This window comes from Podarcis melisellensis, assembly GCF_964234715.1.
Source record: "Podarcis melisellensis genome assembly, chromosome: 3".
Taxonomy (NCBI): Eukaryota; Metazoa; Chordata; class Lepidosauria; order Squamata; family Lacertidae; genus Podarcis; species Podarcis melisellensis.
In genome coordinates, this window is record NC_138530.1 from 80,625,497 (window position 1) to 80,650,519 (window position 25,023).

At 40.1% G+C, this 25,023-nt stretch overlaps 1 protein-coding gene across 1 annotated transcript in view; it reads left to right on the forward strand.

The window, feature by feature from the left end:
* SNAP91 (synaptosome associated protein 91) overlaps positions 1 to 25,023 on the forward strand; it is a 66,576-nt gene that overhangs the window by 23,445 nt on the left and 18,108 nt on the right. Inside the window, exons 6-16 of the mRNA XM_081904950.1 lie at positions 1,957 to 2,050; positions 2,698 to 2,809; positions 4,151 to 4,257; positions 4,976 to 5,017; positions 10,375 to 10,470; positions 11,554 to 11,636; positions 14,831 to 14,858; positions 17,990 to 18,099; positions 18,649 to 18,752; positions 22,635 to 22,649; positions 22,822 to 23,001. Coding sequence (XP_081761076.1) covers positions 1,957 to 2,050; positions 2,698 to 2,809; positions 4,151 to 4,257; positions 4,976 to 5,017; positions 10,375 to 10,470; positions 11,554 to 11,636; positions 14,831 to 14,858; positions 17,990 to 18,099; positions 18,649 to 18,752; positions 22,635 to 22,649; positions 22,822 to 23,001 — 971 coding nt within the window. The remainder of the gene's footprint in view (positions 1 to 1,956; positions 2,051 to 2,697; positions 2,810 to 4,150; positions 4,258 to 4,975; positions 5,018 to 10,374; positions 10,471 to 11,553; positions 11,637 to 14,830; positions 14,859 to 17,989; positions 18,100 to 18,648; positions 18,753 to 22,634; positions 22,650 to 22,821; positions 23,002 to 25,023) is intronic.

Sequence of the window (25,023 nt, forward strand, 5' to 3'; positions counted from 1 at the left end):
TTTGCAAATCTGCTGTAGGATCTGAAGCGGAGGGGGAGAGACTATTTCTACTTCTGATCAGCAGGTGAAATCTAGTGCTTCTGTCCTACAGTGGTTGCTTTATATATTGCAGGGATATCCACTGGCTTAAGAAAAGAGGAACTGATTTTCTCTAGTTCCTCCTTCCCACTTCAGCCCCCAGAAAATATTTCCTGGAGGGTTGGAAGAATCTCCAGAATAAGTCAAGGGGAAAGGAGGAATGTAAGAAGATCACTTCCCATTATCTTAACATAAGTGGATGCCTCTGCTGGATCACAATCTGTTTCGTATCTATTTATAAACCATACACATATTACTAGTAAAAGTATTTGAAAATGGGAAAGCTGCTGCATAAATTGCATAAATGAATACTGTTGTGGGTTTATTTGATTTCCAAATGCAATTGAACATGAGAAGAAATTTTGTGGTTGTCCTAGTATAGTTGGGGCTTCCTTTATATGGAACATTCTGTATTTTAACCTTGTAGAATAAACTGGGCTAAAAATAAAGGTTTGTATCTAGTGCTCTATACATGTAGCTCTGCTAGCAAAATGGAACATTTGTTTCCTTTGCTGCTCTCGAAATGTGCTCTAGGGTGTCGTCCAAAGCTAATTTTGAAGGCATGCATGAGGCTGTAGGGAATAGGAGAGGAAGAGGAAGCTCTGTTGCATGCATAGAAGTCTGTTGCACCAATGGAGGCACATCACTGAATATGGCCCAAATTGTCTACACTGGGAAATGTTTCCCTGCTTCTATGCCTTTAGTGACCTTGTCTCATCTCTAGTCTCATTATGTGTCCTGCTGATATATTAATACTGTAGAGAGGAGGTAGAAATGTGAGTTTGCTCCTTTCAGCAGCATGTTACGTATGGCCCTTAGTCCAAGTTTGTATTGGTTGTTGCAAAGCTACCAGGCAGTGTGTTTTTATTATTATCCTGTATTATCCTTATTATCCTGTAATGATCCCCTTGCTCTAGCCTGAGTCCCCAAAGATAATTCAAGGAGTTAATCAGAATGTGATGCCTGTTGAAAGTAGAAAAGGGACCAATAGTATATGGCTTAAAATATTCCAGAATTCATTATGGGGCAACCTTACAGGGCTCACATAATTTGTGTGACCCCTACAGGCACTTTGCTTTTCCCTTCCCCATTATATCTGGAAGTGCAGAATCCTTTTATGGCACATAAAGAATGTATCTTCAAATAAATGTTTAATGCAATAGAGAGAAAATATAAGCAATTTTTTTAAAAAACAACAACACTATGGGTGTCTTTAATCTGAAACACAGAACATCTGTACATGGTTGGATGTTCCGCTGTACTGCATCTTTTCCCATTATCTGTGGATTAATAGAATATTTAAAAATAGTGCATTATTCTCCACAGAGTGAAATTACAGTGTAAAACACAGTGCATGCTTGATTTAATCAGTGATGTAAAGGTTTGACCTTAATGAATCTTCAGTACTTCAGGTAAGTAGTTGAGACATTGGAGTGTGCTTTGTGGAAAAGCAAGTACTATCAGAGAAATATTGGAGCTACTATTTGTCTATAGAAGCAGGGTTTGATGACCAAAATCAGGATCATTTTTCCTACCCTGCCATCTTTTTTCAGCACTACATGTTTCTCTCATTCTATAATAAGGTGCCTCCTAATTAAACCTTTTCCTAGAATGAAATACTATCCACTTTAATTTGAATCTCAGTCTTCACTCTAAAGCAGGGAAACCCCAAGCTTGGATCTCCAGCTGTTTTTTTGACTACATTCCCTTCATCCCTGACCACTGGTCCTGCTAGCTAGGGATGATGGGAGTTGTAGTCTAAAAACAGCTGGAGACCCAAGTTTTGGAAACCCTGCTGTAAAGCTTTAATTTTGTTATTAGTTACCAAATAACACTTATGAGATTTTTTGGGTTGTAGCTTGATTTTTTTTCTTCCAGGGCGGAGGGTGTAATGAGGACAATGGTTCCAGAAAAATTACTGAAGAGTATGCCAATATTACAAGGACAAATAGATGCACTTCTTGAATTTGATGTATGTATTTACAGTTTTCTAAATACTTTTATGATAAAAGGAAAACACTTCCAACTTTAGATCACTGTAGAAACATAATATAACTTCAAACCTTATGAACTCGTACTGACTTCTTATTTCTTTTGGCAAGCTTCTCCAAGGTGCAGAAAGAATGTGGCAGAAAATTGTGAATTGAACCGTACTGAATAACATTTTTGCATTTAACTGAAGGTCCATAACAAAACTTGGTCTTCCAATCACTAGCAGCACATACACGTACATACACACAAAGTGTGCATTGTTCACAATTGTGCAAGATCATGCTGAGGATTGTTTGTCGGTGCATTTTCCCTTTTGCATCATTGTATTTTCCAACAGTTGAGAGAGATAGAATTTGGATATTTCTGAGAGGCAGAAATGAAGTTTTTCTCCAGCTCCTGTTGTTTCCTTGAAATGAGATGAACCTTGGTACTTTAAATTTGCTTCAGATTTGTCTGGAGTTTCACACATAATTTGTATATTCTGTTTATATGCATGAAACAGATTTCAGTCCTGCGTGCGCCTGAACAATGTACATATTCAATAGTATTTAACTTTGTTCTAAGATATGACATAGCTCCAACATTTCAAATCACAATTAACAACCATGGGTTCTAATTTTTATGTAGGTTCATCCAAATGAGCTGACAAATGGTGTTATAAATGCTGCATTTATGCTTCTGTTCAAAGATCTCATCAAGCTTTTCGCTTGTTACAATGATGGAGTTATTAACTTGTTAGGTAAGTAACTTGTAGCATGTTTTTAACGTTACATTGCTCCAAGAGAATAGTAGTTCTGCAGCTTAGTCTTGTTAAGAGAGGAAGAAGCCATCTTATTTTCCAAGCGCATGATTCTCTCACATTCAGCTGTGTTCTTTTCTATGTTATTACACACCACCCCAAATTCCAAAAGCGTTGCAAGGTTCCAGGGGTTCCAGGCACATACCCAGCGTTGTGTTTCCTTTGGGAACAGCAGAGGCTAGTGTCTTTAAGAAATATGGTTTATCAATACATATTTTCACTTGGAAACCCCCCAAGTGTTTCTCTCATTGCCCCTCTCATAGCTTCAGCAAACTTGGATCCAAAGCAGCAGTTAGTCATAGCTGCTGGTCTCATCAGGAGGTTTGGGCTGGGTGTTCATCAGTATGCAGATGATACCCAGCTCTACCTCTCTTTTAAATCAGAACCAGTGAAGGCGGTGAAGGTCCTGTGTGAGTGTCTGGAAGCTGTTGGAGGATGGATGGCAGCTAACAGATTGAGGTTGAATCCTGAGAAGACAGAAGTACTGTTTTTGGGGGACAGGAGGCGGGCAGGTGTGGAGGATTCCCTGGTCCTGAATGGGGTAACTGTGCCCCTGAAGGACCAGGTGCGCAGCCTGGGAGTCATTTTGGACTCACAGCTGTCCATGGAGGCACAGGTCAAATCTGTATCCAGGGCAGCTGTTTACCAGCTCCATCTGGTAGGTAAGCTGAGACCCTATCTGCCTGCAGACTGTCTCGCCAGAGTGGTACATGCTCTGGTTATCTCCCGCTTGGATTACTGCAATGCGCTCTACGTGGGGCTACCTTTGAAGGTGACCCGGAAACTACAACTAATCCAGAATGTGGCAGCTAGACTGGTGACTGGGAGCGGCCGCCGAGACCATATCACACCGGTCTTGAAAGACCTACATTGGCTCCCAGTACGTTTCCGAGCACAATTCAAAGTATTGGTGCTGACCTTTAAAGCCCTAAACGGCCTCGGTCCAGTATACCTGAAGGAGCGTCTCCACCCCCATCGTTCTGCCCGGACACTGAGGTCCAACTCCGAGGGCCTTCTGGCGGTTCCCTCACTGCGAGAGGCCAAGTTACAGGGAACCAGGCAGAGGGCCTTCTCGGTAGCGGTGCATGGAGTTCCGGAACAGTGAGAGATTGGGCATGGAAAGTCTGCAGCAGGACAGGGAAAGCCAAGGAATTGAGCAGGGCTGCTGAGCATATGCAGAAGTGCTTTTCTGCTTGTGCAATAATACATCTGCAGATGAAGACCTGGTATCAATAATGTAAAAGTTTTGTGGGTTAAAAATGAATGTGTCATTTATTCCAGAGAAATTCTTTGAAATGAAGAAGGGACAATGCAAAGATGCTCTTGAAATTTACAAGCGGTTTCTGACTAGAATGACAAGAGTATCAGAATTCCTCAAAGTTGCAGAGGTAAGTGAATCTTCCACTGTGGCATGTTGGTTGTTATGGTTGCTATCTAGGCATGTGATTCCCCCCACAATTATCTACTTGAGTTGTTGTTTAGACACACTCTTTGTATGTGTTTAGATCAAACGCCACGTCCATAAATAAACTACATTGTGTAAAATTTCTTTGACATTTATTGAATTTTGTGGAAAGTGATAGTTGTTCAGGATGTCACCAAAATGCAAATAAAATAACATTAGTCTCTGCTTTGGCCTTCTACAGTATATTCATGTTATACCAGTTAAGATGATAGTAGTAGACCAGCAGCCTGCTGGTGGGAATAGCTGCTGCATCATTATCTTTCTGACAGAAGTATCCCAAGTTAGGGAAAACCCATCTTTAAATAAATATGAGTTCTTCAATTTGAGGCATTCATGGAGCGGGTCAGAAGGACACAGCCTGGGACCAGCTCTGTGCACAAACGTTTTGCTGCTTCCATCTGTGTTTGAGAGAAGTTCTCCATCCAGAGTTGCTGTTCTGTAGGACAATGAATGTATTGCATATTTCTACAAATATGCATTAATTTTAAAGCACCTGGATGTGGATATTACAAATGGAGCTTCAAAGTGAGTTAAAATCACAGTTCAGATGCAGTAGTCAAATTGAGCAATTTAGTATTTCTGGACTTGTTAAGCATAAACAAAAGAACATTTCTGAATTATTATTTTTTCATTGTCCACAGCAAATTGGAATTGATAAAGGAGACATTCCTGATCTTACACAAGTAAGTTCCTAAATTATATTTAGCTTGGCAGTTGGTTTAACAATAGCAAAAATGACCTCTGTTCATTTAGCATGCAACCTAATGGCGTTACTCTTATTTTAAACATCAGCATATGCCTCCTGAAAACAGCAACTATTTTGACAGATGTCAATCCGCTTTTTGTTCCCAGAAGAGGACTTCATTTTTAAGGCCACATTTAATTAAGAGATAAGCAATGAAAAGACTGCATGTTTCTTCTCCCTTCCAGAGGTGCAGATTGATCCCAGAAGCTGAGAGTGTGAGTAATGCATCTGGGAGAGGAAATTCTTAAGTACTGAATCCATGCTTTGACCTAGTCCATGACATCACTTTCACTAGGTTACCTTTTGTCTCTAGACAAGAGACAAGTTTAGGGCTGCCATAATACGACTAAAGATAAGGTGATAAATTACTAGAAGCCAGAGAGCTAGTGTACTGGTCAAGAATTCGAGTTAAATCTCTATTCCCTGGATGACCACAGGAAAGCCTATCTCTCAGCTCCCATCTGTAATGTGGAGTAACATTGGCTTGCCTTACAGAATTGCTGCAAACATTTATGTGAGAATACATGTGGACCACATTTTAAAGGCCTAGGAAGTATGCTGCTAAGTCGTTACACAGAAATGTAATCAAGGGATCGAACACTTAAAAACATTATTGTGGCATCCCTATCCTTGAGATTAATCATTAAGACTCTTGCATATAAATGAGATTGCTTTACCTTCAACTGCACAGCAGCATGACCTCTGTTAGTTGACCTCCCAGATAATTAAACAGTTGGTCTGTTAGAACAGGGTGCTGTGATTACAAAGACCCAGCATGGATTTCTCAAAAATAAGTCATGCCAGATGAATCTCATTTCTTTTTTTGATAGTTACAAGTTGGGTGGATCAGGGGAATGCCATGGACTTAGTATGTCTTAATTTCTGTAAGGCTTTTGACACAGTCCTCCATGACATTCTTGTGGAGAAGCTGATAAAATGTGGGCTAGATTCATATCTGGTTAACTCAGCGAACCCAAAGAGTGCTCACTAATGGTTCTTCATCATCCTGGAAAAAAGTGACAAGTGGGGTGCTTCAGGGTTCTGTTCTGGATCTGTTGTTGTTCAATGTCTTTATAAACAACTTGGATGACACCAAACTGGGAGGGGTAGCTAATGCCACAGAAGGCAGAACTGGGATTCAATATGACCATAACAGATTGGAAAGCTGGTCCAAACTAGCAAAATGAATTTCAAAAGGGACAAATGTAAGGCTCTACATTTAGGCAGGAAGAACCAGCTTGCCAGTAGTACATGTGAAAAGGATCTAGGGGTCTTGTAGGCCAGTGTTTCCCAACCTTTGGCCTCCAGCTGTTTTTGGACTACAACTCCCATCATCCCTAACTAGCAAGACCCAGTGGTCAGGGATGATGGGAATTGTAGTCCCTAAACAGGTGGAGACCAAAGGTTGGGAAACACTGTTGTAGGCCACAGGTTTAACATGAGTCAACAGTGTGATGCAGCAGCGAGAAAAGCTAATGCTATTCTAGGCTGCTATCCTTAATAGAAGGATAATGTCCTGATCAATGGAACCACTGTATTCTAGTATTTGTCAGACCACACCTGGAGTACTGTGTCCAGTTCTGGGCACCACAATTTACAAAGGATATGGACAAGCTGGAATGTGTGTTGAAGAGGGCAACCAAGATGAACAAGGGTCTGGAAAGCAAGCTTTAGGAGGAGCAATTGAGGGAGTTGGATATGTTTAGCCTGGATAAAAGGAGACTGAGAGGAGATAGGAGAGCCATCTTCAAATATCTTAAAGTGCAGTGTGACAGGATGCGGAGGATGGAGCAAGCTTGTTTTCTGCTTCTCCGGAGGCTAGGACCCAAACCAATGGCTTCAAGTTACAAGAAACGAGATTCCAACTACATAAGGAAGAACTTTCTGACAGTAAGAGCTGTTTGACAGTGGAATGGACTCCTTCGGAAGGTGGTGGACTCTCCTTCGTTGCTCAATAAGCATTCCTGTGCTTCTGTAGGCTCTTGCAGCCCTTTGGAAGATTGCCTTAATAAAACTCATGACAGTTCAGTTAGGGGTGCTGGAATGCTGTTGGTTTTCCATTCTTGTAAACTTTTTGAGGATTTACTAATAAGAGAGCTGACAAGTTGATCATGCTCTTTGGAGCATGATCAATTCAAATATTTTATTGCACACACCAGTGTGTGTCCTCTGAAGAAAAGCAATATGTTGGCTAATCCCCAGCCTCATTGAAACAGTGTATGATATGGCAGAGTAAGAGATAAAAAAGAGTAAAAAATATACTTTTTTCTGCTGAAGCTTGTGTTTTTTTTACAGAAAAGCTATTTTAATATCCGGGGGTGGAGGGAACTTTAAATATAGCTCAGCAGAAGGAGTACCTTGAGACTGTCTTCCTTCATACCAAAGGTCTCTTGCTTAGCATTGTTTAATTTATAGATTGATGATGATGTTGTTGTTTACAATACTGCACCTGCAGATGAGGACTAACCCCTGAACCTACTTACCTGATTTATTTTTTCCTCTATGGTGTTTTCTCCCTACACATGCCCAGGTGATGTGTGCTTTCATAAAACAGAAAATATGCAAATGGCCTAGTCATATGTGAAAGTCCAATGAGAATTATTGTGCGGGTTAATATAAGTTGGTGCCTCTATGCTAGTCAAGATAGGGACAGCACAACTTTCAGTACTAGTCAGTAGCTAACTGAGCCTGGATATAGGGAAATTATATTCAGCTGCTCTTTGTGAGTCATTATTGATAGTTACATTATTGGTAAGTTACATGGTTCTCACAAGTATTCAAAGGGTTAATCTTCAATGGTTTTGCTCAGATTCCTGGTGTACATTTGGGGTGAAAAGTTAGCAAGGCGGTGATGTTTTGTCTGCCATTCTAGGCATCATTTCTATGAAGTATAGCCACCCAGCTTGCATTTTCTTGTCTTGACATTATCTTTCCTTGAGTAGTGCTGAGCTATGGCAGAGGAGTGCAAGTGGAGAAGCCAATGAGAGTAAAATTGAAACAGAGCCAAATTAAGGAGAGTGGATGGGATTTCCAACGTGAAAAACAGTGGATAAGAATCTATTATTTTTTTTAGTCATCGCCATCAGTGATTGAGCTGCACAAGCTACCAGCTTGTTTCTGGGCTCAAATTCAAAAACTGATCTTAACCTTTTAAGGCTGAAATGGTCTGGCTTCAGAAATGTTATGGGCCACATTCTTTGGTGCTCTGAACCTACTCTGGCATTCTGTTCAGAAGCTGAGGTCCTGTTCATTATTCCCCTCACCCAGTGTGTGAAGTTCAGTATGTTGGAATGCAAGAGAACATCTGCCCAGTCTCTGAAATGTCTTCCATAGAGAGGCTTGTGTTGACACCTTGCTTAGTCTTTTGACAGTCAACTGATTTTATTGATCCAGTTCTTGAAACTTTATTTTCACCACTTAAAATGACCTTGTTTCTTTATTTATATTAATATTTTTAAATTGAAAAACCATATAAAAGTTTTAAGGGGCCCCTTTAAAAGAGGGACACTACATTTGAACATAATACAAAGGCTATAATGACAGTCTCTTAAAATCACTTCTGTCTGAAAACATTTGCTGTTTTTCAGATAATTATAAGCCAAGGCTTGCTTTAGCCATAGTTTATTCAGTCAACCATGAGTGGTCATATCACAGATAAGCAAACAAGCAACAGTTTGTTCCTCCAGAACTTGTTTTGTTTTCTAGCTGGTCTTGCCTTGTACTTCTGTAGCTTGGTGAGTTTGTGCAATGATGTGACCAAACAAACCATGTTTAAACAAGGTTGTTGGCCATGGTTACTTTTCCTTGGTTTCAATAAACAATAAACTTCCATAATTGGGAACTCCAAAGGCAATTAACATCATGCCTATTCATAAAATCTGGTGTCACCCTTCTTTCTTAGCTGCTTGCCCATACTGCATTGTCAGGGAGATTATAAAGTTTTGGAATATGTTCCCAGGTAGTATAAAGGCCTAGTGCAATTGCAAATTGACATGCTTTAATTGTTTATAGCAACCAGTCAATTTGCATGCTTGTTTGGAAAATAGATGAATGAGGAGACTCGATTTAAATCATGCCGCCTTCTGGGTGACTGCATATTAATTCGTTGCATTTAGTGAGATGTGGAACACATTTTGTGGCTGTGAACTCAACATCCTAAAGATGTTCCTTGCTCCATTAACTACATTCGCAGTTTATGGTGGTGGCTAGAAATACTAATTAACTCTATCGCTAAGAGGAGGATTTGTTCTTGCTATCAAGTACTTTATTTGAGATTAGTACTTGGTATCATTAGTACTATGCAGGACATGGAGTGTTATTACTACAATGCATTCTAAGTGGAGATTATATTCTAAAAACCATTTTAGAGAAGGCTGTCATTAGTGCACTAAGAGATGAGATTGCACCTTTAGTGTAAGCCCCATTAATTTCACATTTTATAATAAGCATCTTATGGATATGTCCTTTGCTAACAGCAGAAGAGAGTTACATGTTTTTCCCCCCCTAGAATTAGCCTGGGCTGTTAGTGTTCCTAAGCCAGCTGTATCATCCTCACTCTTGCCCTTTGTTCCTTAATTATCTACAACCCAGGAAAAGCCAGAACCAATAGCACTGCTTCACACACCGTATTTATGTGAATCTAATGCACACTTCAGTTTTCAAAACCTTGAAACCAAAAAAGTATTTGCTGTGCCAGCAGTATTATTCAGGCTTGCAATCGAATCTAATGCACCATCAAATACTGTATTTTTCTGTCTATAAGACGCCCCATGCATAAGACGCCCCTATTTTTAGGGACTTGGATTTAAGAAAATGGGGGGAGATGGTCCAGAGTATAAGACGCCCCCTAATTTTTGACATTATTTTTTAGGAAAAAAACCTAGCCTTTTCCTTATACTTGGAAAAATATGGTATAATGTGCACCCTAATTTTCACAACGTAATTTGGCCAAAAAAAGTGCGTATTACATTCAAGTAAATTTGGTATTACAGATTAGAAGCAAGTAAGATGCTAAATTTGTTAACATATATATCTAATGCTTTCTCTTTTAGCAACATTTGAAGTTGACTTTTGAGGTTTGGGCAACTGCTTATAAACTAAAGCACTGCCCTGTGAAACAGTTCATCTGTTATATTGTAGAAGCCTCTGTTTAGGGTTAAGACTGTTAATCTCAAAGGATTTAGGGCTCTATGCATTGCTAATATAGTCCAAACAGCAAGTTTTTGCACATTGTTCCGGGTAACCTGCTTAATTTCTGTGTAAATCTATTTTATGTATGTAAAAAAAAACCCTTAGGTGTTGCTGACCAGAGTTCTATGTGATCTGAAAACCAGTGGTGATAATGAAAAGTCCCCATTTAAAGACTATACAATTGATGAACCGGTAATCTTGATAAAATATGGCTTGCATCCACTTCTGTACCTCTGAAGTTTTCTTCTTTCATCAGTGACTTTGTGGAAATCTGCTTATCTAGGCACTATTTTTATCCTGGAGGAGCTAAGGACACTGTTAGTCATTCTTACTGTACTTACCTTTCCTTTCTCATTGTAACAACAGCAAGCGCATGTTGGGAACTCTCTCTTAAAAAATAATATTGGAGGGATCAAAGGGGGGGAATCAATCAATCGATCAAATTGCATTATTCTGTAACTGCAGAACTAATACTTGTTTCAAACTTTTATCTCATTTTTTAAACTTCACTTTAGAATGTAAAATACTATATTCCCAGCCTTTTTTTAAAAAAAAAAAAAACAGGAAGAAGAAGAAGCAGCCTGGTTTCTGGTCTGGAAAAAATAATTATGTACTACTTCTGGGAAATATTTGGACCTGCAGCATAAACACAGTATTTATAGCAGAGACAAAATGCCTGCCATCTCTTGATAATACAGCCTAATGTGTGTTATTGCACTGTGAATCCCTCTCTCATATCACTGGTCAATGTTGGGAGAGCTGTGGCATGATGACAACATTTCATGCATTATATTAATGTTACAGAAACAAGAGATTAAAGACAGGGAGCAGCTGCACTTTCTGTCCATTTTTGTAATATGTAGTTCTGACCTATGTTACAGTTCTACTTGTGTGGAGGACTGGGGAAAATTTGGTTAAGCTAATTAGGTTGAATGCAGAAACTCTAGTTATGCATGCAAGTATCTATTTTAGATTTATTGGCAACTTTGACCTGTGAATGCCTGTGCTGTTGTTAATTTCTAATGCACGATGACTCATACTTTCGTTTTCTGACTAATAATAAAAACAATATTCAATGTACTCTAACCAAAGAATAATAGTTTCAATAGCAGCATGGAAGTGGTGTTCCTTTCTCAAAGATGTGTTTTGGAATTAAGATGATGGCATGTAAATGCATGTAACTGGTTATGACTAGTTCCGAGAAGAGATGGAGTTCATGTTGGACTTCCCAAGCTGCTGCTCTTTAGTTTTAAATAAGTAACTTCTTTTCCTTATCTATCTTAGGCTCCCAGTAGTCTTATGGAGACTCTTGAACAACATCTAAACAGTTTGGAAGGAAAGAAACCTGGAAACAGGTATGCAGAAAGGTGATAGAGCTGTATGTGACGTTGTTACACTGCAACTCTAATCCTATCAGCTTGGTTATCTGTACCTAAATACCCTTGTTATATTCAGACTTCACCAAAACCAGCACCTAGTTCTTCCTCATAAGAGAGCACCCCAGCCTAGCAAACAGAGCATAAGACCTGCCCATGATTACTTTATTTAGATTTGGGGTTATAGGATGTTAGGATAGCTCCAACATAAAACTGTGGCAGCAGAGCAGGGCAGTTGCTGAGGAGCTGCCCTGGCTTGTTTTGTCTCTTCCACTGTAACTCACCTGGGCTATCCACACCACTCACTCGTCTTCCCGGATGGCCTGTTGTTCTGTTCTCACTCTGCAATTCATGTGACTACCTTACCTTTTAATTTATATAGGAAGATATATAGATACACACAAATACCCTTTTGTCTAAAGAATTATTATTATGTATTAAATTTGTATACCACCCTTCATCCATAGATCCCAGGGTGGTTCCCAGCATAAATTGTAAGCTACACAAATGTAATGAAAATTATTCTCCGTTTTTTGGCACCTTCCTCTTAGCAGCCACCCAAAAATTATGCTATCCATGTCCTAAATTGAAAACACGGGTCTCCAGTATGTACTCTTGATGTGTCGTATTGCACAGTGTTTCTTGCGAAGCAGGACGTTCTGAATTTCATCATGCAAGCATAATGCAATCCAGTTAAAGATTATAGTTACTTGATTTAGATTACAACCCTACGCAAATTTTGGAGTAAGTCCAGTTGAATTCAGTAGGGCTTCTGAATGTACATGCTTAGGGTCAGGATGCATGTTTGCCACAGGCATTACATGTGTTGGATGAGGATAATGGATACCAAGCTTCAAGTCCCTGCTCAACTGTGAAGCTTGCTGTGCCTCACAAGACTTGTTAGGATAAAATGGGGAAGGGGGAGGGCGAGAGCCATGTCTGCCACCTTGAGCTTCTTAGAGGAAAGATGGGATATAAATGTAATAAATAAATAAATAACAATTACTAAGCATATTAATATTTCTCAGCTGTATGTATACCATGCATGTTCAGTAACAGTTTCCTAGTGTCTTGACCAAACACATATCTAGGCTATTTGTTTATCAAGCTGTTAATTAAGCTGTAATTAACAAATGTTTCTTTACATGTGCCTCCCTTTTGTTTTGTTTATGTACATGGCTGTTTTGCAACTTAGTGAGGGGTAAGTAAATATACACACTAATGTTATGCATGTATATATTATACAGCATGTGTCTCTTCTAGCATCTCTTAGTGAAGAGATAGGCCTTGCTTAACTTTAATTGTGTGATACAGACCTAGAACTGTGTTCAAAAATGAAATGCCTATGAATAACACTTTGAAACAGAAAGAAACACTTTGATTTTCATAATTAAAAATGCATTTCTGAACTAAAAGGATAGTAAATTATGTATTTCAATTCAAAGTCTTGTAGACTGGTGTGGGTTCAGTTTTAGTTGAGAAGGGCAGACTGAATTAGGAACACACATTTTATAAAATGAGAAGGGCAGACTGAATTAGGAATACACATTATTTTATAAAATGTTGATTCTTATGTGTTCTTACTGGAAATGAAAAAGTATGAAATACTGTATTTCTTTTTTAACAGAGTGGGTAACTTCTGTTAAATTTTAAGTTACCTTTTGATTCAAAATATCAATGTCAATTACATTGAATTTAGCTAATGCAAATTTGATTTAACTAGGCATATACCATTCAGCTGGGACGCGGATGGCACTGTAGTCTAAACCACAGAGCCTAGGACTTGCCGATCAGAAGGTCGGTGGTTCGAATCCCCATGACAGGGTGAGCTCCTGTTGCTCAGTCCCAGCTCCTGCCCACCTAGCAGTTAGAAAGCACGTCAAAGTGCAAGTAGATAAATAGGTATCACTCTGGTGGGAAGGTAAACGGTGTTTACGTGTGTTGCTCTGGTTTGCCAGAAGCAGCTTAGTCATGCTGGCCACATGACCCATAAGCTATCTTTGGACAAATGACAGCTTCCTCGGCCTATAGAGCGAGATGAGCGCGCAACCCCAGAGTTGTCCGCAACTGGACCTAACGGTCAGGGGGTACCTTTACCTTTTATACCATTCAGCTAAAGTCTTCACTGGGCTGATGGTTCTGGTTTTTAATGAGTTTCTGATAAATGCTGTTTAGATTAATTTGGAGAATTTGCTCAGGTGAACAATCGATAGAAATTTTGCAGGAAATCCCATGAAGGTGTCTGACATATCCCACGTTAATGATCAAAACAACTCCTTTTATGTCTGCTTTAGCAATGCATAGAGTAATATGCAAACAAGGAACCTCAGTTATACTAAAAAGGTTTTTTAAAATATATACAGTGCTACCTCGGGTTAAGTACTTAATTCGTTCCGGAGGTCCGTTCTTAACATGAAGCACCACTTTAGCTAATGGGGCCTCCTGCTGCCGCCACGCTGCCGGAGCACGATTTCTGTTCCTATCCTGAAGCAAAGTTCTTAACCTGAAGCACTATTTCTGGGTTAGCAGAGTCTGTAACCTGAAGCGTATGTAAGCCGAGGTACCACTGTATTTCCTAAGTAGTATTGAAACATAAGAAGCTGCCGCCTTATTTACAGAGGCAGATCAATAGCCCATGTTGCCCATAATTGTTTCCTTTGACACCTAGTGGCCCCATAAAGGGTCAGGTAGAGGTTTTGTCACTGCTATCTGAGGCTCCATACATGCTGTATGTTTAAAGCACATTCAAAACACATTTCCACCCTCTCAAAGGATTCTGGGCACTGTAGTTTGTTATGGATTGCTGGGAATTTAACACTGTGAGGGTTAAACTACAGTTCCCAAGATTCTTTGGGAGAAAGCTGTGTGCTTTAAAAGTATGCAGATGTGATTCTTTAACTGAAGGAAGCTGGGACTTTCTATATGCAGAGGAAATGTGCTTAACCACTGAGTCATAGCATCTCTTTGTACATTTCATTGACTGCATCTGATATTCAGGGAGAGTATTAACCAATCTTCAACTAAAGTTTTACAGACCTGAATTTTCATTTAATTCCTAAGCTTTTAGAATAGAAGGTATTATTGTTCTTTGCTATAGACTGTGGCATTATACTCCAGCCTTCAAGTCTGCTTAAGATATTCCTAGTGTATTGCATTCAAAAATTTTCTTACATTAATTCTTCTAGCTCTGGCGCTCCTTCACCCTTGGGCAAGGTAAACATTTTAATGTTATAATAGCTAGATAGAGTTACTCTCTTAACACAAGTGTTTAAGAAATGTAAAAGATTTGTTAGAAGCCCAACTGTATCTTGATTGATGTGCTAATTCTGTGTGCAGGAGGATTTTACATGAATGAGTAATCAAACCCAGACGTCTATAGCTGCATCTTCTCTCTTTCCCACAAACTTAAGTAGTGACTCTATTTACACATTTATTTGGATCATGTGGTAAAGGAAAATCAGGTGCTTTTATAGGCATTTGCAAAATTGGTGTTTTGTATTTATTTACTATAATTTATATTCTACCTTTCTGTCTCAAATATATATACTTGAGGTGGCTTCTAGAGAACTAAAACAATAAAATCAAACACAGCAATATAGCAGTGTATAAATATTTTTATAAATAAATGTTGTTGGGCTCCAACTCTTATCAGCCCCAGCCAGCATGGGCAATGTCCAGGGATGATAAGAACTGAGAGGGCCCAGGGACATCTGAAGGAAATCGGGTTGGCCTTTTAGCATGCCTTTTGTAAGGCATGCTAATAATTCTTGCTACCAATCTACCCAATTAATGACCCTGTAACTTTTTATGTTCCTCATCCCTTATTTAAAACTGGAATTAGAATGGCTATTATAGAATCCTCTGGTATTAGAAAGCTCATTTTAGTGACAGTTTGTAGATTTTTGTTGCTGTTGGGCAGTTCAGCAGCTTCGCATCTGAGTCTTTAAAGAACCTTCCATTGTTTGCCAGACCTGGTAACATGTTACAGTGGTACCTCGGGTTAAGTACTTCATTTGTTCTGGAGGTCCGTAATTAACCTGAAACCGTTCTTAACCTGAAGCACCACTTTAGCTAATGGGGCCTCCCGCTGCTGCCACGCCACCGGAGCACAATTTCTGTTCTTATCCTGAAGCAAAGTTCTTAACCTGAAGCACTATTTCTGGGTTAGCGAAGTCTGTAACCTGAAGCGTATGTAACCTGAAGCGTATGTAACCCGAGGTACCACTGTATTTTTAAATTTGTCAGTTAGCCCTAAAACTTCATCCTCTTGTCACCTGTTTCACTCTGTTTTTGAGAATCCGCACCTGAGAGAAACAGTTCAGGAATAGCTATAAACTCCCCAACAACTGGTACAGTGCAAACAATTCATTCAGCTTCTCTTCAATCTCCCTATCCTTTTCTAGTAGAACTTTCATACCATTGTCATCTACATCCCTGGTTACTTACCTTCTTCTGTTTAAAGCCATTTTTATTATTTTGTCTTAATACTTCTGGCAAGATATGCTTTCTCTGTATGTTTGTTTTAGACTTCGTACTCTTTGCGTTCTCTTTTGGACAGATGATCATTATTTAAGGGAAGGTTTCTTGCCTTTGATAACTCCCTTGGTTTTGCTTGTTGCCCTGCACTGACGTCCTCTTGAACTTATTTTTATTTGTTGGGCCTTTTCATATCATGGTGTTTAAAAAGTTGCAAGAATACTGCTGAGATTCAACTCCCCTTGCACTTCCTTTTTACTAATCCACTCATTTATAGGACGTTTCCTCTTCTAAAATGTAAATGTGAATATGTTGGATTTCTAGGACAGCTTCCCATTCAAACCACAGATTGGGTGCAATGAGGACATTGCAGTAAACTGTATTTAATAATTTTATCATTCATAAGCTAACTAATTGTGCCCACTTAGCTCCGCTTTGCTAGCACCGGGAAGAAACATTGTGTTCCTTTGCTTTTGCTTTTGCATTTTATCCATGGATTGTGTCTATTTTGCTCCCCAGAAAACAGTTTGTGTCCACCGTTTGTTCTTCGTTTACTTATTGTGACATATCTGAGCAGAACAAACTACAACCTCTGCTGTTAAGTTGGATCATGATTTGTTTCTACTCAGCACTAGTGGAAAGGAGTGAAAAGGGTGTGATTGGTTTGTGCACAGTAAAGTATTAATTATGGTTTACTGTGAATAGCTGAGATCCCTGTTCCAGAAGGCTATGACAATCTTGCACCAGGTTCAGGTTGGATCTCAGGATTAAGTCTAGACCTGCCTCTTCCTTCTGAGTAGGTTTTATTACCAATTTACAGCACAGTCATTTATCTTACCTAGAAATGTTGCAACTGGAACAGTTATAGATTAGGTTCTATTTCATACATCATGCAAATCTTGCCTTTATGTTTCTTTCTAAATTCTGGTGTCAAAAGCCCTATTCTCTGAAACCATACACCTGAACACAAAGAACAAACTATTCCAAGTCTCAGAAATGTCAAGTTGTTTTTTATACTTATAACAGTTTTGTCTGCAGAACTATTTGATAAGGGCACAGTTTCATATCAGATGAATGCAGTTGTCACATTCTAAATGTGAACCTGGAAAATAATGGCGTTTTCCTGCAAGGATTGAAGTGGGAGTTTAGTTTCCTCTGCCTCTGTTGAAGCTATTGTTGTTGGTTTTTTTTAAAAAATAATAATTTCTAAGCCATCAAATAGGGTGCCTAGTGTCTGGGGGCCATATCTTAAGTTCCTCCTAGACTGAAGATATACAAAGTGTTTTAGAAAAAACAACAACACTTGAGTACATGGAAGGGGGTGGGGGAAAAGATTTTACCCGTGGCCTTCAGCAGCAGAGGAACACCGTTGCCTTGAAGACACGCTGATGGAATCTTTTCCTAGATGGATGTTGGCAGGCTTCCAGCTTCTGTCATGGCAGTGAAATCTGAGATCTTGGTTAGCCACTGATCCCCAGATAGTATTGAGCCACTGTGAACTAGAGACCTAAAATTCAAAGGCCTTTTAACTCGCTGTTAATAAAGTAACTTCTGTATCTACTGAATTTGGCACTTTTCTTTTTAACACATGCTTATGATTCCTCTTTATGGGCTAATGATAGAGGAAGTGAAAGTTTGAGATGGACCTCTTTATTGGGAGAGGATTTAATCATGTTACGCTGCAAGCCTATTCACGCTTACCTAGTAGTAAGCCCCATTGAACTTCAGTGGGTTTACTTCTGAGCAGACATGCACAGGACTACACTGTTGACCTCTTTTTTTACATTGAAATACTAAAGATGCTTTTAAGATAGCAGCTGCTGAAAAATTAAGTGCATGTTGTGTACTTATGAGTTTTTCTTGTCCAGTCTTCTCCAGCCACAACTGTTACGTCTCCCAATTCCACCCCGGCAAAAAGTATTGATACATCTCCTCCAGTTGATCTCTTTGCAACATCATCTACAGCGGCTCCAGTCAGGTTAGTTAAGCAACAAATAAAAATACATACTCATTTATTTATTTTTATTTTTTAAAGTTGTGTTTAAAGAGTGATGATATGGGTAAAGTTGTCTTTTTCGATATATACAGGCAACGACCAACATGTCAGTGGAGTGCTCTTTCCTGTTCTGGCCCCTTTTCCACCAACTTCTGGGTTGCGGAGATGTGCGGATGCATGGTCATGAGCCAATTGGATGCACATAGATTGGTCATTGCCTGTATTTTATAAGTTCTCTACTTCTTTCACACTGTTGGAAAGACCATCTTAAGCTCATTGTGGGCAAGCTATTTCATAGTACCCAAAGTATGAGTGTGCACAACTCTTAATGCATGCGTCTGACACACACACACACACACACACACACACACACACATATGCAGTGCTATCTCCCAATGTCTTGCTTCTAGTTCCACAAGGCACTGATCAGGACAGAGGGATAGCGAAGTCTTCACAAGACTAGTACACCATTTCAAAACTACACCTACAGCTTTCATCCTAAAATTCTTTTCTGTCTTATTTCTGCAACAGTGCTTCGAAACCCTCCAGTGATCTTCTAGACCTTCTGCCAGACGTTACATCTACTACTGCGCAAGCAGCTTCAGCAGCTTCAGCTGGAGCAACTTCATGGGGAGGTAAAAACCTTCTGATCACAGACCTCTGAAAACTCCTTTTAGAATAATCCTTGACCCCTGAGCATTGACTGCACTCTGGCTGTGTTCCTACATCACACTAAACCATGGTTTACAAAACTGTGCATAAGCTGTAAGGAGCCTTGCACACACACACTCCGCCCCACTTCTTCTCACACAGCTAGAAGGAGAAGCATTTCCTCCAGTTTCCTTCAGTGTTGGATTGTCATAGCATGGGAACCTGGGATCACAATGCACCACTAACTCATTATTTTCTGGTCTATTGCTTCAGACCATTGGTTGTGAAACTGGTTTTCTTAAAATGACCATAGTGTGAAGCAACCTTTCCTAACCTGGTTCCCCCAATCAGTGTGGTCATAGGCCAGGAGTGATGGGATTTGTAGCCCAACAACATCTGGAGGGCACTAGCTTGGGGAAGGCTGGTGTAAACCGTAATCTTGGATTTTCGGGCAACAACAAGCCAGCTTTAAAGGAAGTAAATGTTGCCAATGTCATTGTCTTGCATACGCAGGATGGGAGAGCACATAAGCCTAAGACTTGTTGCAGCTCCTGGATACCATGTTAGACCATGGTCTAGCATGACATGGATCAGTTCTGCTTTCATGGTGTGCAGCACTGGAAACCTGTCAGAACTGTTATTCTGGGGGGGAAATGCTGAGCCACTGATTACTAGGAAAGGTTTTGGAGTATCTGGAGAAGGGCCTTGACTCACTCCCCTCCTCCCTTAATAAGTGACAAGAATCCTTCTTGGAACTAGCCAGCACAAGGGCTATATGTTGTGTGTGGTGGCATTTAACAAACCAAACCTTACTATTTTAAGAGTGGGCAGAAGGCCACATTAATTTTCCAACCCCTTGGATGAACACCAGTCACTTGCTGCTACTTCAGGTTTCTAGTTTGATATTGCATGTCAGAGTGTTGGGGGAGAGGGATGTAGCTCCCGAAGCTTCTGTGTTTGACCTGTCCCAGGTGGATCACGTGGCACATAGAAATATTAGTAGTGGCCAATTGGGCGGGGTATTGATAGGTAAAAGACTTTTGCCACCACTGGGTAACAGGTGTAGGAAGAGGTTTCTCATGCCAATGGGTGTCTTACGACATCACTTGGCATTGAATCCATTAGGTCTGCACCTGCACATGATATCCCTGGTAAGGGCGTGCAGTCATCCTTCTACATGGATCGTTGCTTATAAAAGAAATCCTGAAATAGTGCTAGATGTTCTCACTGGTATCTCAAACCATTTTTTAGAACCAATAGGTCCTTTGGAAATGAATATGGATAGTGTCACCATTTGAGAGAAGCATTCACTACTGTTTTTGGTAGCTTTTTTCTTTTCTTTTTAAAGAACACTATAGCAGCAGCATTTGCATGGTAAGGTCTATGGGATATTAAAAATCTGCCAAAAAAACCCACCCCCAAAAAACCACTTGATTTTGTTTTCATTTTAACAAGGAACTTTGAGAAAGCTCAGACTAGGAGGTCTGGATTCAGCCTATCTGTTCAAAGTTTTCATTATTTCATAGTGAATCCTGTTTCACAAAGAAAACCATGTTTTGAAAGCTTTCATTTTGGCAAATGTACAGCGAATGAGTGTGGTTGAATCCAAGGTGGGTCTCTATTTCTGCTGATCTCTGCATAGCCATTAGTGTAATAAAACGCGGATCCTGAAATGTGTTCTCATTTTACGTGTGACTTGCCCTATAACAAGAGCACTATATCCCTAGCTATGTTGAGCTTTAATTCTCTCCTTCTGTAGAAGGAATGTGACATTTAAACCCCGAATGCCTTAAATTGTCATTAAATATGCAGTACTCTGGAACCACAGTGGAGGCTGCCAGAACTCAGAAAACCTTCTTACATCTACTGAGAATATTAAACCTTGGGCTATATGAGCACCCAAAACAGGCAGGAGATGCAGAACTTAGGTATCACCTTAAAGGAGTGTAGATTTATAATACAGCCAATTTATTGCTGGGCAGGGAGTGTCTTGTTCAACTGTGTGAATTGAAATATAAATTGTGTTTATTTGATCTATGCTCATGCTGCTTCTTAATGACTTCCAGAACAGCAGCCATGTTCGTCTACTTGCAGCAAAAACTACCAAGAGTCTTGTAGCAACTTTTAAAAATGCTTAACAATTAATTATAGCATAAGCTTTTGTAGATTAGGGTCTGCTTCAGATTAAACGTGGTCCCTCTCTGGAAGTTGTTGTCCAGATGGAAGGCACCATTTATCAGTATAGAGCAGAAATCTAATCAATCTCATTTAGCTGATGAAGTGGACTTCAGTCCATGAAAGCTGGTAGCATAATAAATCAGTCTTTTAAGGTGCTACAAAGCTCTTTTTTGTTGTCGTCGTTGCTTCTAACTGGAATTTTAGGTCTGAAACATGAAAGTGGTTTCTAGTCATACCTATCAATTAAAAGCTGCCATTCTTGTCATGGTGATAAACTGGCTAGCAGATTATTGCGTCCACCCACTTGTGTAAGGGAAGGTCCACTTCACGGTGGAGCATTGCCTTGCACTGTTCACCTCTTCATCTCCCCTGTGCCCCCAAAAGGTTGGGCACTTACAGGGGCACTGGGGGAGTTTTTGGAGAAAGAGAGGCAGTAGGCATGCTGCCTAAGAGGAAAATTTAAAGTGAAACAACTTCTCCCCGGTTTAATCTACACCCAAAGTCAAGGCTGCACACTTTATGGCTTGGTATGCCCAGTGCAGCCCAGCAGATATACATTGTGGTCACCAAAGGTTCAAGGTTGTTTTTTCTTGTGTGGAATTGGAAAGCAGAGTTTCAGTGATGCACATGGCAGATAATACACACCTACACTGCAGTCTGTCTTACAGTGGAGCACCTATTGTTGTGACCTCTTGTTAAGCTTTCTTCTCTGTGCCTCTGATGCAGAGAGAAGAGACGTGTTTGGTCAGCAGCATGTTTTCTTCTGTTTGCTGGCTGGGGTTGATAGGAGCTGGAATCCAACAAAAAACCAGAGAGTACCACATTTCCTAGTGCATCACTGCTTACTCAGACTGCGGAATAGTTAGTGGTATGAGGAAACATCTGTATTGCCTACTTTTTCTTACATTTGCATCATTTCTATGACATGGCTTACTGAGTCAGAGTTTGACTAAGCAAGTTCTAAAAATCCAGGGCTTGTTCTTTAACTCTTTGCTCATTAACCATGAGCTATAGCCAAGAACAATAAACCTAGCTGTCTGCTTTTGTCCATTTAGACGGGAAGGGTCATTTCCAATTTGAGTCTTTCAAAGCTAACTCTGGTATCTAAAAGATTATGACTTAAAAGCCTGGGTTTCTTTGGGGGGAGGGGCAGAGCAGGGTCGGGACAGGCCTGAACTGTACACTTTCAATAATTTTTTTATATATGTTGCACTTGGCTTGATCAGTACTTGCACCCATCAACCTTCGCTGCCTGTTGGATAGTAACACTTTTGTGTCATTTCATGATGGACTCTTCGAATGTACTGTAGTTGGGTGAAGTGGTATTCATCTTCCCAAGGGTGTTGAAAAATGAAATGGTACATGGGGGATGATGCATCAGATGAGTCCAGATTATTTTTAAAGATGAAATGTGGTTGGATGAAGCTGTGGTAGAAATGGTTTCAGAGAAGTCTCGGCCACTTAAGTCTTTGTTTTTAGGAGCTTTGGAAAAAAGAAAGCAGACTGCATCCTATAAAACCATATGCAAGGTACCTGTGGCATGTCTGGAGTTAGAGCAGCGTCCTGTTGATTTGAAATAGTCCCACGCTGGCAGAGAATGACTTCTGGATAGCATGCATGTTGGCCCTGGCAGTTATTATTAACTCTTATTTCTTTACATTGCTATCTTCTAATGGACAATGCTGCAGACCTCTTGGGAGAGGGTGAGTAATGCTTGATTTCTAACCCCAGTTCCTCCAAATTGTTAATACACAATTAGCCTAGTCCTGCCATTTCACTCTTTTTTTGCAATGTAGTGTTAGTTTGTTTTCCCCTTCTCCCTTTCTCTCTCTTCTGCTCACTATTTCCGTTTGATCTTCATATATGGACTTGTAGACGGTCTGGCTGGGCTTTCCGGTGTTAGTTCTGAGCCGCAGATTTCAGATCCGTTTGCAACAGAGCCCACTCCAGCTGCTGCAGCTGCTGCTGCTACTACTACTACTGAAATAGCACCTGCTTCTGCTACATCTACAGCTGCCGCTGCTCCTACTTCTGCTGAAGTGGATCTCTTTGGAGGTTAGTTTCGTCACTGAGGTTTTTCCTCCCTCTCCCTCTCTCTCTCCCTCTCTCTCTCTAAAAAAAGAGAGAGAGAGAATGAGAAAACATTGTTGAAACCCATTGATTTTCATAGACTCGCTGCAGAACTGACAAAATGTAATACGTATACCTGGAAGCTTCAGGATAGCCCAATTTGCATATTAAGTTTTCCAAAGGCAAGGTTGCTTTTGGGAGTGATCACCATGGAAACTTGAAGTTGGGCCAAGGGATGACAAACACACAATATTAAGTTGCTTATATCGCTCTCTCTGCAAATAGCCATGGGAGATAGGAAGACCAGGCCACAGAGGAGTGGGATTCAACCCTTTTCTCCATGCTGTGGTCCTGACAAAAATCACCCCACCTCTGAAGCTGCTACTGCTATGGGAGCAAAGCTCCCTTGGTAGGCAGCATGTAGCTGCTATGAATAATGCTTGGGGAGAGAAAGGGAAGTGATAACACTGAAACTAGTTACTATCAAGCTTATTGTGGAGATTGCACAAGCTTTCCATGTTTGGGACTCTACCACAGACCCGCTGTTGACACAGTAACAGCAGCTGCTGCTACTAGTTCTGTAAATCCTATGGCTTGTATCCTAGTCTTGACACAGGATAAGTTTCATGCTAAAATGCTTGCACAGCAGGAAGAGGTATCATTGGTTTATTCCTCTCGTGCAACATCCCAAAGGCTGATGGAGTGAGAGGGAGGCTCAGCTATTCTGTTACCTCATTTTGCTATCTGCTAATCTATATTTCAAAGTAGGGCTAGGCGATATCTGGTTTTCAACATTGAGATATATCACCAGCCAAACATTGTGATATATTGATATCACAATAAGGATAAGGATGGAACGATAAATACAGATAGAACTATGTGGAGGTGAAAAGTTGAAGGTTTGTTTGTTTTTTTAAAGCAAGCTTTTCAGAAGAAGTACACACACACAAACACACACAAAGCATTGTGCAAAAAGAACAAATGGCTGATTAGGAGGTTGCTCATTTGAGCAAAACATGATACATACAGGAGCTAGGAAATTGTGTGCCATTTTCATCAATATTTTGATGTGGCTTTAATATAAAGCTTCTTAATTACTTTGTCAAATCAGAACTTTTGAAAATTGAAATGTTCTTGGTTAATTATTGGACAACTGCCATACAGTTTGCTGTAATGTGTTGAATGGAGACTACACAACTTCAGGGCAATGAGAACTTGGCAGATTCCATTTCCTGTTGCTCTTCTCTTCTTCTTTTGCTCTTCAGTAGTGTGAAATCAGCTTTAGCTTGGTTCTGTTGCAGTTCAGATGCATGTCAACGTGAGCTTTTTAGAATAGCTGGCATCAGTAACTTTTTGTGTGTGTGAAGATGTATATTTTTAACATGAAAATGCCATGCCTAAGTTAACTGCATGTAAAGCTTTTGTGTTCGGACAAATTGTAACTTAAAACATTTCCTTCCTTTTTAGGGGTTGCATGGTACAGTATTCAGATTTAGGAATGCTAGTTTGCAATTCATAACCCTCCTCTCTTTAATGTCCCCACAGCCATGGTTTCTTCAGTTCCTCCTCTTCTACCCTAGTCACTTTGCCTACCCATCCATTCACAGATGATGGATTAGGCTGGATTCTTGTATTGCCGTAGAGCAGTCTACAGTGGGTGATAGTACCATGAAGGGGAAGGTGGGAAGCAGCTGCCTCCTTCTTCACCATTATACTTAGGAAGTATCAAATCCAAAACCAGATGGGCAATGGAAGTCTTTGATGCTTGGTTTGTATCAAGACTTTAAATTAAATTGAAAACAATTTGAAATGGGACTTGTCCTCTGTCATTCATTCTGCATGGCGGCAGCAGTGGCGCTGCTTACAAAGGCTATCCAGATGGCACACCTCCTCTCTTTCTGTCACTGTGGAATTGGCAGTTGGGGAGGAAATGGTACCACTGTCAGTTGCTCTGTTGCAATCATCAAATGATCCAGATCATGTAGACAGAAGCCTTCACACATACAG